Here is a 13,167-nt window from a genome sequence, read left to right as displayed (position 1 = left end):
ATCTTTTTAACAAGATTTGGCGGACAAATAGGATGCCTAATGAGTGGAGGAAGAGTACTTTGGTGCCTCTATATAAGAATAAAGGTGATATACAAGATTGTACAAACTATCGTGGCATAAAACTCATGAGTCATAGTATGAAACTTTGGGAGAGGGTGATTGAGTCTAAGTTGAGGAATGTTGTCATGATATCGGAGAATCAATTTGGTTTTATGCCTGGAAGATCAACTATAGAAGCTATACATCTTCTTAGACAACTTATTGAGAGAAATAGAGGGAAGAACAAAGATTTGCATATGGTTTTTATTGATTTGGAGAAAGCATACGATAGAGTACCTAGGGACGTTCTCTGGTGGACAATGATGAAGAAAGATGTTTCTCTTAAGTACATTAGTATAATTAAAGATATGTATAAAGGAGTAGTAACCAATGTTCGCACTTGTGGAGGGGTAACAACCAATTTTCCTATAACGGTTGGGTTACATCAAGGATCTGCTTTAAGCCCTTTCCTATTTGCTATAGTGATGGATGAGCTTACGAGATCAATTCAAGAAAATGTGCCGTGGTGTATGTTGTTTGCTGATGATATTGTTTTGATTGATGAGTCTAGAGCTGGGGTTAATGCTAAGTTAGAATTATGGAGACAGACATTGGAAGCAAGAGGTTTTAAGTTGAGTAAGAGTAAAACAGAATACATGGAATGTCGGTTTAGTAAGCAACAAAGTAGTGATGGGAGTGTAGTGAAGCTTGGTGAGCAAGAAATACCGGTGGATGATTGTTTCAAATATTTGGGATCTATCATTCAAAAGTATGGAGAAATTGATGGAGATATAAATCATAGGATAAAGGTTGGGTGGATGAAATGAAAAAGTGCAACTGGAGTGTTGTGCGATCGTAGAATGCCATTGCGGTTGAAGGGAAAGTTTTATAGGACGACTATTAGGCCCGCTCTACTATATGGTACAGAATGTTGGGCTGCTAAGAGACATCATATTCAAAAAATGAGTGTAGCTGAGATGCGTATGCTGAGATGGATGTGTGGAAATACAATAAAAGATAAGATTCAGAATGAGGAGATACGTAAGAAGGTAGGCGTTGCACCCATTGAAAATAAGATGAGAGAGAATCGTTTACGGTGGTTTGGACATATTCGGCGAAGGCCTAATGATGCTCCAGTTAGAAGGATGGAGAAATGGGAAAGTATATTAGTTAAAAGAGGTCGGGGTAGGCCTAGGAAGACATGGATGGAGGTGATAGGAAAAGATATGAATGCTTTGAACCTCACCGAGGACATGGCATTGGTTAGAAATGATTGGAGGAGAAGGATTCATGTGGAAGACCCAAAATGATTTTCTTTTTTGGTTCATATCACCGACCCCAATTGTTTTGGGATGAAGGCGTAGTTGTTGTTGTTGTTGTTGTTTTGTACATATCAACCATGAAGGTCATATCTGTGCAGTCAGATTTGCCAAAAAAACATGTGAATTTTGAAGAGAACAGTTGTGTGGGCCATCCTCTTTTATATATATATATATATATATATATATATATATATATATATATATATGGAGAGAGAAAGCGAGAGATGAGGGAATATTGGCTACCCTCGAGTGTACTGTACCCTCTAGTAGAAACCGCCGGTTCCTTCACATTTTCTTGATTTTTTGGTGTATCAAGCCCTACAAATTTGATCTATATGGTTTGTTTAGTCAAAAACATATTTTAGATCATCCAATTGAGTTGTATGCTAAGATTTTCCAAGCAGTACAATATTCAACGGTCTATAATGCATCAAAATTTCACTAATAATCTTTTTATGTCAAAACCACCTGATCCAAAGTGGATATATACAGATAATCCAGATTTGGGTCCAATATGAGACGTGCATGACCCCAGTCCAACCTAATCAAGAAGCCCATGTTGCTTCATAGGAAGTAGATTCCATTTTAGGCTGGAAGACCCTTTAAAGCACATGCATGTAGGGTTTGGATATTACTCACCCAGATCAAACAAGCCTATTAGTCCCACTAAAGAATTTCCAAGAAAGTAGTAGGCTAGTAGCTACCAAATACAAAAGAGAAGCTCCAGGAACAAAGTGAGCAAGCTACAAGGGAACAAGGCCAGTGACTGAGACAATGCATGTGTCATGCATATGCATTTAACATTGGGACTTCCAAAATTCATTACAGTGTTTGATTTGGGAGGAAAGGGATTCTTTAACCAAGAGGCTGTTGGCTTTAATCCGAAAGCAGCTCCGAAAGAGATTAGTGACTTGTTTTGAAGTGCACGAGGCTGATAATTAAGAAGCTGGGACCTAGTTTTTTACAGACGAATAAAAAGATATGTAAATGAAAGTCACGAGTTCTTTAGCTGTTAAAGCTCTTCGCTTCCCGCTATCAAGATTCCCGAGCGTGCTAACCGGTCAATGGACTTGGGGACTTGAAGTACTTACAAAAGTTGATGCGCATATATTCACTGATCATATGGGACTGGTTAGCAGTCTGAGTTGCAGGAAGTTCGACCAAACCCCGCGTAAAAAAAACCATGTTTAAACTCATTCTGTTCAACAGAAAATAAGGATCACACATCTCAGGAGCAGCTTAGTCAAACTGCACATCTCAAACTTGTACCGTACTTCAAATCAAAGTGGATGCATTTTCTACGGTCGAGATGCAAATTTTGCATCAACTATTCTCTGTTAAAAAAAATAAATATTTTATAGAATAACAATGCATAGGCTGATTAAGAAAAGTAAAAGAAAAAGAACAGCATAGGCCAACACTCAATGTGTAACGTGTGTCGATTGTACCGGCCATAAAACCGACAACAGATGATCTTTGCAAGATTTGATGCGTTCATCTAAGGACTATAGGATCGTCTAATTATACAAATCAATGAAAAGCTTGTTGGTACTAACAGCTACCAATCATAATGGCAAAGATGGATACCCCTCAAAAGGCAGAAAGAAGACAAAAGTGGAAGCAAAGGAAAATCAACCACCACCAGCAGTGAGTGAATGCTTCTTGGCTTCGGGTCAGGTTAACTCCAGACAAGCTCCAAAATTGGAAAAGCAAATCAGCTACAGCAAGCATACTGTGTTGTTAGCAGACTTCTCTGCGTCACCAGTTCATGAAGATCATTAACTATTTTGAAAACTGCATCTGGACGTGAAAGCTTCAGTGCATTCAGAGACATGGCTTTGAGTTCATCAGACTTCGAACCAAACCATTCAGCAACTATGTTTGCTATCTCCTTTGGAGATTTAGAGAATTTTCCAATCCCATTCTCTATGACATAAGGCACATTACCAGCCTCCTACACATGCGATAGGATATATTTGTGAATACAAAGTTGGCTCCTGTAATTGGCTGTGTTTCTTCGGCATATGATTGCAGACGAGTGAACGGAGAAGGTAAATGCGAAAAAGAAAGAAGCAATTACCTGGCCAGCAATGTACCCATTTAGAATTATGGGAAGTCCCCTTATCATGGCTTCTGCAATGGTCCCAGGTCCTGCCTATAAACATCAATGCACCAAAGATGATTAGCATTAGCATAAGAATTACCCTACACCTCTAAAACATGGTTTCTCTTACATGATGAATTTTACCTTTGTAATAATGCAATCACATGCTCCCATGCATTCTTCCATTTTGGTAACAAACCCCAACACCTACGCATATTTAAAGCAAGCTTACGTCATATCTCACCATCACTAACAGAGAGAGAGAGAGAGAGAGAGAGAGAGAGAGAGAGAGAGAGAGAGAGTCGTAATGTAACAAGAAGAGCTGATGGAATCAAAGATTCCCCTGGTCAAGCAGAATGGTGGATTATTCATCACAACTCACAAAAGGCATGCGTAAAGATACCATTTACATATCTTCGAGGATGTTGAAAAGCATATTATAATCTAGCAAAGGAACATCCAGAAAAATGTGGAAATGCCCTGTCAAACATATGTGCCCTGTTATCTACAAGGTAGTATATTCCAAAAAGAAAATTAGTGAAATGTGGATGATGCACTATCCTGAAAATATACCAATGTCACTATTACCAAAAGCTTTTTCTCATGATAGTTTTTTCCTACTCCTTAACTTTAAGCCATGTGCAAAACATCAATATGCAATAGCTACATATCTATGTCACATAGGTGTGGGTGCAGCGATGTGGCACTTTAAAAAAACATGGGTCCGGGTATATATATAATTTTTAACAATTTTAACTTAAGATTAATGAAATAAAAATAATCATCATATCATCAATTCATCATGCTTTCATGCAATAAATCAAATTAACAATCCACAATTGCTATTCCTCATCAATAAAAAATAACACCACACTCGTGCTGAGGTGCATATATATATATATATAATGCATTTATATATTTATATATAATATAGATAAAACTGGACTTGGTTAACTGAATCTACCTTTGGACAGAAATGGACTTCAGTGTGGTTGACTTCACCTGACACAAAGAAAGCCATATCCAAGTCTCATGCGGGTGTGACGCGGGTGTGGTGACCTTTAGAAGAGTCTGTGTTACATAGCTACATATTTACTGCTTCTGCAATTAGCAGAAAGCACATTGACATTTTCAATGTGGTTTGAATATTAGAGAACAAATCTGATTAGGGGTCCCATAAAGCACATTGAAGTTTTTTAAGTGGCTTGAATATTAGAGAACATATCTGATCAAGGGCTCCCACATTTGTTCACTGTGATAATTTTGAGTCCACCCTAGATCAAGAACAATAATTTGACATCCCTACACATTGACTAGGCTCTTTACAATAGAAAAGAACCTAGGTTAACCTAGGCAATGAGGTTTAGATGTGCCTCCGGCACTTCATAAAAACAACTAAAGGTGAGAAGAGACTGAATCAAAACAAACCCACTGTTATATTATGCTGGAGAAAAAGATAAAAAGGAAATAAAGGAAAGCAAAACAAAGTAAAGTTGCAAAAATGATTAAAACATGTACAATCCACTTATGCAAACTCAGAAAATTAGAAAGAAACACCACTTCTACAATTGCATAAAAAAATCTAAATTCCAAACTACATCTGTTTCACTCATTCAGAAGATGTCTATTAAGGAGTTTGAGTAATTATTCCTCAAATCTTATGGGAATAGGACAGGATGAAAAATGAATAATTTCCCCCATTCTTTGGTTTTCTACTGTTTTCCTTATTCTGAATTCTGTAGGATGCAGAAGCTCCACTATAGTCTGTCATCAAGTGTGACTTGAATGGTTCTTAAAAGCACCATCCATGGAACTATATCAAGTGCACTTCACATATCATGTGTGAGTGTGTGTGCACACGCGTGTGCGTGTAGGTGAATAGGTCGAGTATATAAACATATGGTCATATGCAGATGCAATGTGATGTATACACCAAAAGTTTTGCTGCCAAAAACTGCATAAAAGCCATTCTCCATGAAGCTATCTTGTGTCAATCAATGGGTATGAAGTACATTGCATATTCTACAAACCAAGGCAATCATATGATATGGGTCAAATGACTCAAATCTATGTTTGAGCAGCAAAATTGATGTATTTTACTAAAATAGACCATATGTTGGTATACACAAGTATATTAAATCACAACCCAAGAAAAAAGGAAGGAGAACATAGAGAGGAAGTAGGTAATGCAATATTCTCAGATCCATCACCTTGGATATTGAAATTCATAAGAGGGAGTCCAGTTTTAAGACCTTACAAACAGAATTAGATTATCCCATACTGCATCAATGTACCATAAAGCCCATTCTAGCATCAAATTCTATTGTAACACCAACAATTCACTTGCTTTGCTTTTTCAATGATAAAACTTTAGACCTTCACAAACAATAACTCCTGAAAATCATCTGCAACTATAGCTACATGTGTGAATTTAGATAGGCAATCTATTTTTATGCCCAAACAACTCATGATTAAATAGAATTCACCTCATTGAGCATTACTCAATCTTGATCTCCTTCACTAAATGATTGAAAGGATAACAAGCATCAAGGCATACCAAACCTCTGAACATGAACAAATTCCACTCAAAGGTGAACCAGAATATGTAACCCAATGAATACTAAAAGCAATTTCAACAAGGATCCATGTGTTTTGATGAAATATCAAAATAACAAGAATCTTAACACCTATCCCAATAAGTAGCAGGAAAAGAATGTGAATACAAAAAAATAGCACAATCTTAAGAGGATCTGAAGTCAAAACTTCCAAGCATAATTAGGAATATGAAAAACTAACATGAAGAAAGCAGTTTCAAACATTCAATTGCATATAAACAAGGATGGATGTCTATACCTGAACTGGTATGTTCCACTTAATTGACTGTAACCTGCTCACAAGTTTTTTATTCCTTCCACAGATAACAATAATCTGACCTATTGGCTCTCCAATAGACTCATTATATAATGCATTTGCAAGAGCACGGGCAGTGGCATCAATGGGCCCCATACCTTCACCTCCCCCCATGAGTAAAACAGCAGGTAGCTGCTCATCCATTCCCAATTCCCTTCTTAGTTCATCCTAAAAGGAAGTATAAAAAAGACAAGGAAAAAGGTAAAAGCGCATAAATTGAATTTCCATGACAAAGAAGATAAACTTAGTTAAATTATGACAGAACAGCTCAGAATAGATGTAAATGGAACAGAATAAATGAATAAAAAGCAAATGAACAATCTAAAAAAAAACCTTTAGCCGAATAGGCTTAACAAAAGAAGGCCGCACAGGAAGGCCGTACACCTTAATTTGAGAAGTCTGCAGTCTGGCTCTTGAAGCTCTTTTTGCTACCTCTGCAGTTGGGCAATAACATCTAGTTACAAGCTTGTGAAACCTGGCCAGAGAAGTGAAATTAGAGGTATTATACTTGATCAACATAAAAATCCCTTCGGCAAATAGATCAAAGAACTAAATGATATAAAAGATGCCGACAGAATGCTAAGTGCACAAAAAGGGAGCTATACCATGTAGGATGGCAAGTGCTTAGATCTGTTACAACAGTAGTGAACACTATCCTCTTCAAAAGCCCTTTTGCTCGCAAGATCCGAAGCGGCACATGCTGCATTAAAGGATGTACACTAATTATGATATCTGGTTGGTACTTCATCAGTCCTTTTGCAACCTCTCTGGAAAAGTGAAAATGCACATTGATGCACCAATAGATGTTAGAAACATACAGATGTTTACCAATTACTGCAGCTTTCAAAATGATAACGTGTGTGAAACTGAAGCTCTCAGACTCTTTCCTATATCTCAATTCCAATCAGTAGCTCAAACTCATCAATAATCTTGAATTGAAAGTTCTAAGTATAAGAAACTAAGCACTGCAAATTTCCAGCAGGTGATTGTCCCATAACAGACTCTAATATAGGGATCAGATCAATACTCAAGGAAAAGTTCAACATTCAAACAAACATGAACCCTTATGAGAAACACACACACACACACACACACACACACACACACACACACACACACACACACACATATATATATATATATATATATATATATATAATATACCCAAGTATGTAAGGACCATAGATTTTGAATAGATTACTATCCGATGGACAAAATAAAACAAACATATTAAGATGTCTTTGGGTCATTTCACGTTCAAATAACATACACATTCAATAGAATTTGACTTCATATAGCAAAAAAAATTCTTGGCATAGATTTGAAAATTTTAGAACATGCTGCAAATACTTGGGGATTCCTATCCAGAAAAAAATGGGGGGTGGTGTGTGTGTGTGTGTGGGGGGGGGGGGGTGCGTTGTGTGAAACAACTATAGCCTACTTAAAACACAAATCGATAGTTCAAAACATAATCAATCCCAGATATCCCTCATGCCCTATGTTCTCTTTTAATGATATTTGTTAAGCAATTTAATCCACAAAATATATGAATAAATTGAATGCACATTCTCCCTTCAGTAGCTTTGACATAGATAAGTTTACGCATGTTCCAATCATCCAGAAATAGTTAAGGCAACAGTCGGCGAGCACTCGGCATCAAATACAACTGAAAGCGTGAAACAATATGTTCAACATTCATCCATCAAGAAACAAGAAACCTCACCGAGCTATAAAAGCAGAGGTCGCCGCGAAATGTGGCTGATGGACCAAGGGCGGAGCTGTTGCGTAATACGTCATCCTCCAGAGTGCCCCATGTTTCACCAAGAAGCTATAGCTCCTGGGTAACTGGTTAAAAGGCCAAGGTGTATGATCCGACCACAAATCTGTAACATATACCTGTGCCAAACATCTGTAAATAGTACTTATATAATGAAACCAAGAAACTGCTAAAACCAACTGAATGTTAGATTTCTTCTATCAAAATCAGACCTGATACTGATCACCAAATTCAAGATTGAAAGCTGCCTTGATTGCTTCCGCAGAAGCTCTGTGTCCACCCCCAGTGTCACTCATCAGAATCAGTACCTTCCTGACATGTTTCTCCTCACTCATCACCTGAACTTCACCACCATGGTGTCCGCCAAAACCGATACCACCACCATTACCACTGCCCGACTCCGGGCTGCTCTTCATCGTCCCCCCGACCGACGCGAACCCGTAAGAGAACCTCTCACAGTGAAACTTGACAAATCTATTGAACTCACTCCAGGCACCATGGACGCTACCAGGCCCACCATTGCTCAGCCTGAGGGAAGCAACGACCTTGTTGGGCCTCTTCTCTCCGAACTTGGTATTGGAAAAGGTGCTCAAAGCAAGCGAGGAAGCCGAACCGGTTGAACCCAAGTGACCAAAATCCTTAGAAATTGAATGGTTACTGAGGGCCAGGTACCCAATTCTTGACAAGAATAGGTCCAGGAAGTTGGAGGGCTCTTGGGTGATTGCTGAAGCTTGCATGATTTGGTTCTTCTTCTTTCCTCTCTATCCCCTCTATGGAGCCTCAACAACACAGTGTTGAGCTTAATCCATTCGGGATGTCAGTTTCATGCAGAATCATGACATGGGGTTATATTTCTTCTTCAAAATACGCGGCAGAGTACAATATATATACCACAGATGAGAGAGAGAGAGAGAGAGAGAGAGAGAGAGAGAGAGAGAGATCTGGGTAGAAGTTTGCAGCCACACGCGAGGATTTGTAGGGATGAAGAGCTCTCTCTCTCTCTCTCTCTCTCTCTCTCTCTCTCTCTCTCTCTCTCTCTGTGTGTGTGTGTGTGGCCGTGGTGAGTGGCTGGTGCCAAACATTTTGCATCTTTATCGATTTCCCACGCGAATACAAGCCAAAGAGAAAACTAAAATTGGTTTTGTGAGGTTGCGTCTGCGATCAAAACCTTGTGAGTGTGTGTCAAAGGTCGTGTGGAACATGTGGCTTTGGTCGGTGTTTGATCTTCCAACCGCCGTGCTCCATCACCATTCACCATTCAGCCCAAAGTATGAAACCGAGTAGCCGTGTCCGCAACCCCAAGTTTGACCTCTTAGCCTTGGTCGGTGTTTGATACAAAACTCGGATTGTTAGCTGACGAATAGGTCCTCTGTGATCCGAACAAGAACTTTCCATGTTTTGGTTTGAAGGTTTCAGCAATGAGAAAATTTGCATATTTGGATATTTGATAGGGAAGTTTGCCTATCTAAAGGAAATTCACATGTGCTGGTGAAAAGGTCCTTTTACAACCGAAAAGTAATGCCTTTGAACATCGAGCAGATCTTCAAAAATTGTAGGGATTTTGAACACATCATGTCATTTTCCATATATAAACCTATGAAAAAAAAAGATTGATGCACTTTTTGAGACATCATAAGTAACAACACAACTTTTTAAGCTGAATTCTCTTTAAAAGTTCTGTTTGCTAAGTGTGAGGAAAGTGCATGAACTCCAAATTGTTTGAAGAATCTTTTTCGTTGGATGGATGTATCTCAAAGGGAATCATACGGAAAGCGTCTTTTTCCCATGTGAGTTTTTCCACAGTTTGAAGCGCGAGAGCTGATACATCATATTGTATATTGTTGGGGTTAAAACGGACGTAACGGGTCTCCCCACAAGTGTGAATCGATAAAAACAATAATGCAATGACAGTGAAAGAAATAAAACCAAAACAAAACATCGAAAACAAAACAGTATACAACAATTTATGTGGTTCCCTCTCAACTGAAGTATGTCCATGACGACCAATAGGTCAACAACTTTCACTTTCTTCCAAGAAAGATTACAGAGTGGCCAAAAGGCATAAACCTTACAAACACACAAGGTGTAACGAAATGAACAAAATGATATACCTCACTAAGGAATAAAGAACGAATGATCTGAAGAACCAGCTTGACAAAGTTGTCCGGAAAGAAGTGTAGCAACACTTCTTGCTTTTGTTCACTCCATACCGTTTTGGTGCCCTAAAGTTTCTCACACCTTTTCGCTCTCTTATGCTTCTTATTTTGCTCTCTCATCTATCCCTTAAATAGAGGTCGAGACCCGCATTTAATGTGAAAGACTAAACATCTTTCACAACTTACAATGCGCCTGAAGCACATTAGCACAAATCACTATCCACCTGAAGCCACAAATCGCTATCCAGCGACTACTACAAATCGCTATCCAGCAACTACTACAAATCACTATGCAGCGATACCACAAATCACTATGTAGCGATACCATAAATCGCTATCCAACGATACTGCAAATCGCTATGCAGTGATACCATAAATCACTATACAACGATATTGCAAATTGTTATTCAGGTTTAAAGTACTCTTCGCCAAATCGTTATCGACAAATCGTTGATCCTCAAACTCTAAACAACTGAATCATCATTCAATTGAGAGGACTTCTACAAATCGCTATCCAGCGAATACAAAAATCGTTCTCAAGAAGATCAAGCGTCATGCTTGGAATTCTGCAGCGATACTGAATGTGCATCGAACCAATGGATCCCACAAAGGAAGAAAACCCAACAATTCTCCCCCTTCCCGACTTTATGTGGAAGCTTCTTTCATTCCTGCAAGGAATCAACACTTCTCATGCTTGTCCTTGGGCAATGACTTGGTCAACATATCTGATGTATTGTCATCAGTATGCACTTTCTCCAGTTGCAACAATTTTTCATTCAAGACATTTCGAATCCAATGGTATCGAATATCGATATGTTAAGATCTTGAATAAAATAATGAATTCTTACTCAAGTGAATCACACTCTGACTATCACAGTGAAAAACATACTCTTCGCTTCAAGCCCAACTCTTACAAGAATTTCTTCACCCACAACAATTCTTTACTGGCTTCTGTAATGACGATGAACACAACTTACATTTCTGTAATTCGACTGCCATGCAACTGCTCCCCCTGCAAAAGTAATCAAATACCTAGAAGTAAACTTTCTATTGTCTACATCACCAACCATATAAGAATTTGTGAACCCATCAAGAATAGGTTCACCCTTTCCAAACACATGCTCAACTTTGAAGTGCCCTAAAGATACCTCAGAATCCATTTCATTGTTGCCCAGTGTTCCTTCCCTGGATTTGACAGAAATCGACTAACAACTCCAACAACATGAGCTATGTCTAGTCGAGTACAGACCATAGCATACGTCAACGAACCTACTGCCAAAGCATAGGGAATTTTCTGCATCTCAATTCCTTTATCATCATTTGCAGGACATTGACTTGAGCTAAGTTTGAAATGGCCTGCAAGTGGACAATTAACAGGCTTTGCTTTGTCCATGTTGAACCTCTCAAAAACCTTTATGATATACTTCTTTTGCGATAGCCAGATCAGCCCATGTGATCTGTCACAAACGATTCTCATCCCAAGAATCTGCTTTGCTGGACCTAAATCTTTCATGACAAAGGTCTCACTCAGCTCCAACTTTAACTTGTTTATCTTGCTGATGTCTTGGCCCACAATCATCATATCATCCACATAAAGCAAAAAAATGGTAAAATTACCATCTAAAAATTTCTTCACAAACACACAATGGTCTGTAGAGGTTCTTGAATATCCATGCTCAGTCATAAAGTAATCAAACTTCTTATATCGTTGCCTTGGTGCTTGCTTCAATCCATACAAGCTCTTATCCAACTTACATACTAGGTGCTCTTTACCCTTGTCAATGAAGCCCTCAGGTTGCTCCATATAAATTTCTTCTTCCAAGTCACCATGCAGAAATGCAGTTTTTACATCAAGCTGCTCAACTTCCAAATTCATGCTTGTAGCTATACCGAGCACAGTTCGGATGGAGGCCATCTTTACAACTGGTGAGAAGATTTCATCAAGATCAACTCCCTTCTTCTGAGCAAAACCTTTCACTACAAGCCGTGCCTTGTATCTAGGTTGAGAGTTGATCCCATCAGTCTTTTGCCTGAAGACTCACTTGTTCTTCAACACCTTCTTCCCTTTAGGTATCTTTACTAGATCAAAGGTGTGATTCACATGCAATGAATTCATTTTCTCTTTCATTGCCTTAAGCCACTTAGTTTGGTTTCCGTCCTCTAAAACTTCTTCAAAAGTTTTTGGCTTACCTTGATCTATAATCATCATATACTCATTCGATGAGTATTTCCTGGATGACTATTTCTCTCTAGTAGACCGCCTTATCGGAGTCTGAGGAAGTGACTCTTGGGGTGTTGGCTCCCCCTTAATTTTTTTCTTATCATATCCTTCATTTCCATCATTGTGAGGATGTGACATCTCCTCTATGAAATCCTGAACAGCCGGCGCATCAAGGGGATCTAAGTCAACAAGATCACCTTTACTGGACTCCGATGACTTAGACTTACCAATGTCTTCAATGGTATGATCTTCCAAGAAGATAACATCTCGACTTCTGACCACCTTCTTATCAACAGAGTGATAGAGTTGTAGTCAAATTCTTCCTGTCTATAGCCAAGGAATATGCACTGCTTGACTTTTGGATCAAGCTTGGACCTCTCTTCCTTTGAAACATGAACAAAAGCTTTACAACCAAACACTCTTAAGTGTTCATAGGAAGGTTTTTTCCTTGTCCAAACTCTCTGGAACATCTCCTTTCAAGAGAATAGAAGGAGACAAGTTAATAAGATCAAATGTTGTTCTCATTGCCTCATCCCATAAAGATCTTGGCAATTTAGAGTGTGACAACAGACATCTGACTCTCTCAAGGATGGTGTGATTCATTCTCTCAGCAACCTCATTCTGTTGAGGTGTCATCC

General features: G+C 38.7%; 1 protein-coding gene across 2 annotated transcripts; it reads right to left on the bottom strand.

Moving 5' to 3' along the window:
• Positions 1-2,777: 2,777 nt before the first annotated feature.
• On the bottom strand, positions 2,778-9,028 carry LOC149847687 (monogalactosyldiacylglycerol synthase, chloroplastic-like). 2 transcript variants are annotated; one of them, XM_089995516.1, is made up of 8 exons: positions 8,365-9,028; positions 8,099-8,271; positions 6,981-7,142; positions 6,760-6,850; positions 6,319-6,543; positions 3,610-3,672; positions 3,442-3,516; positions 2,778-3,315 (listed from the first exon to the last, which is right to left on the bottom strand). In XM_089995516.1, exons 1-8 carry the CDS (start codon positions 8,887-8,889, stop codon positions 3,076-3,078), a joined length of 1,554 nt encoding a protein of 517 aa, XP_089851642.1. In that variant the 5' UTR covers positions 8,890-9,028; the 3' UTR covers positions 2,778-3,075. The 2 variants fall into 2 exon arrangements, with proteins under 2 accessions (XP_089851642.1, XP_089851561.1); XM_089995435.1 differs by having other exon boundaries at positions 6,709-6,850; positions 8,365-9,027.
• Positions 9,029-13,167: the final 4,139 nt, after the last annotated feature.

Source organism: Nuphar pumila, chromosome 1, assembly GCF_984573655.1.
Source record: "Nuphar pumila chromosome 1, dmNupPumi1.hap1.1, whole genome shotgun sequence".
Lineage (NCBI taxonomy): Eukaryota > Viridiplantae > Streptophyta > Magnoliopsida > Nymphaeales > Nymphaeaceae > Nuphar > Nuphar pumila.
This window is presented reverse-complemented; position numbering and strand designations above follow the sequence as displayed.

Excerpts from the sequence above, each read along its gene's own strand:
- LOC149847687 (XM_089995435.1), bottom strand. The coding sequence starts at position 8,889 with ATGCAAGCTTCAGCAATCACCCAAGAGCCCTCCAACTTCCTGGACCTA. Across the intron at positions 6,851-6,980 it reads AGCACTTGCCATCCTACATG|GTTTCACAAGCTTGTAACTA; the intron begins GTATAGCTCCCT and ends TTCTCTGGCCAG. Across the intron at positions 3,316-3,441 it reads ATGGGTACATTGCTGGCCAG|GAGGCTGGTAATGTGCCTTA; the intron begins GTAATTGCTTCT and ends TCGCATGTGTAG.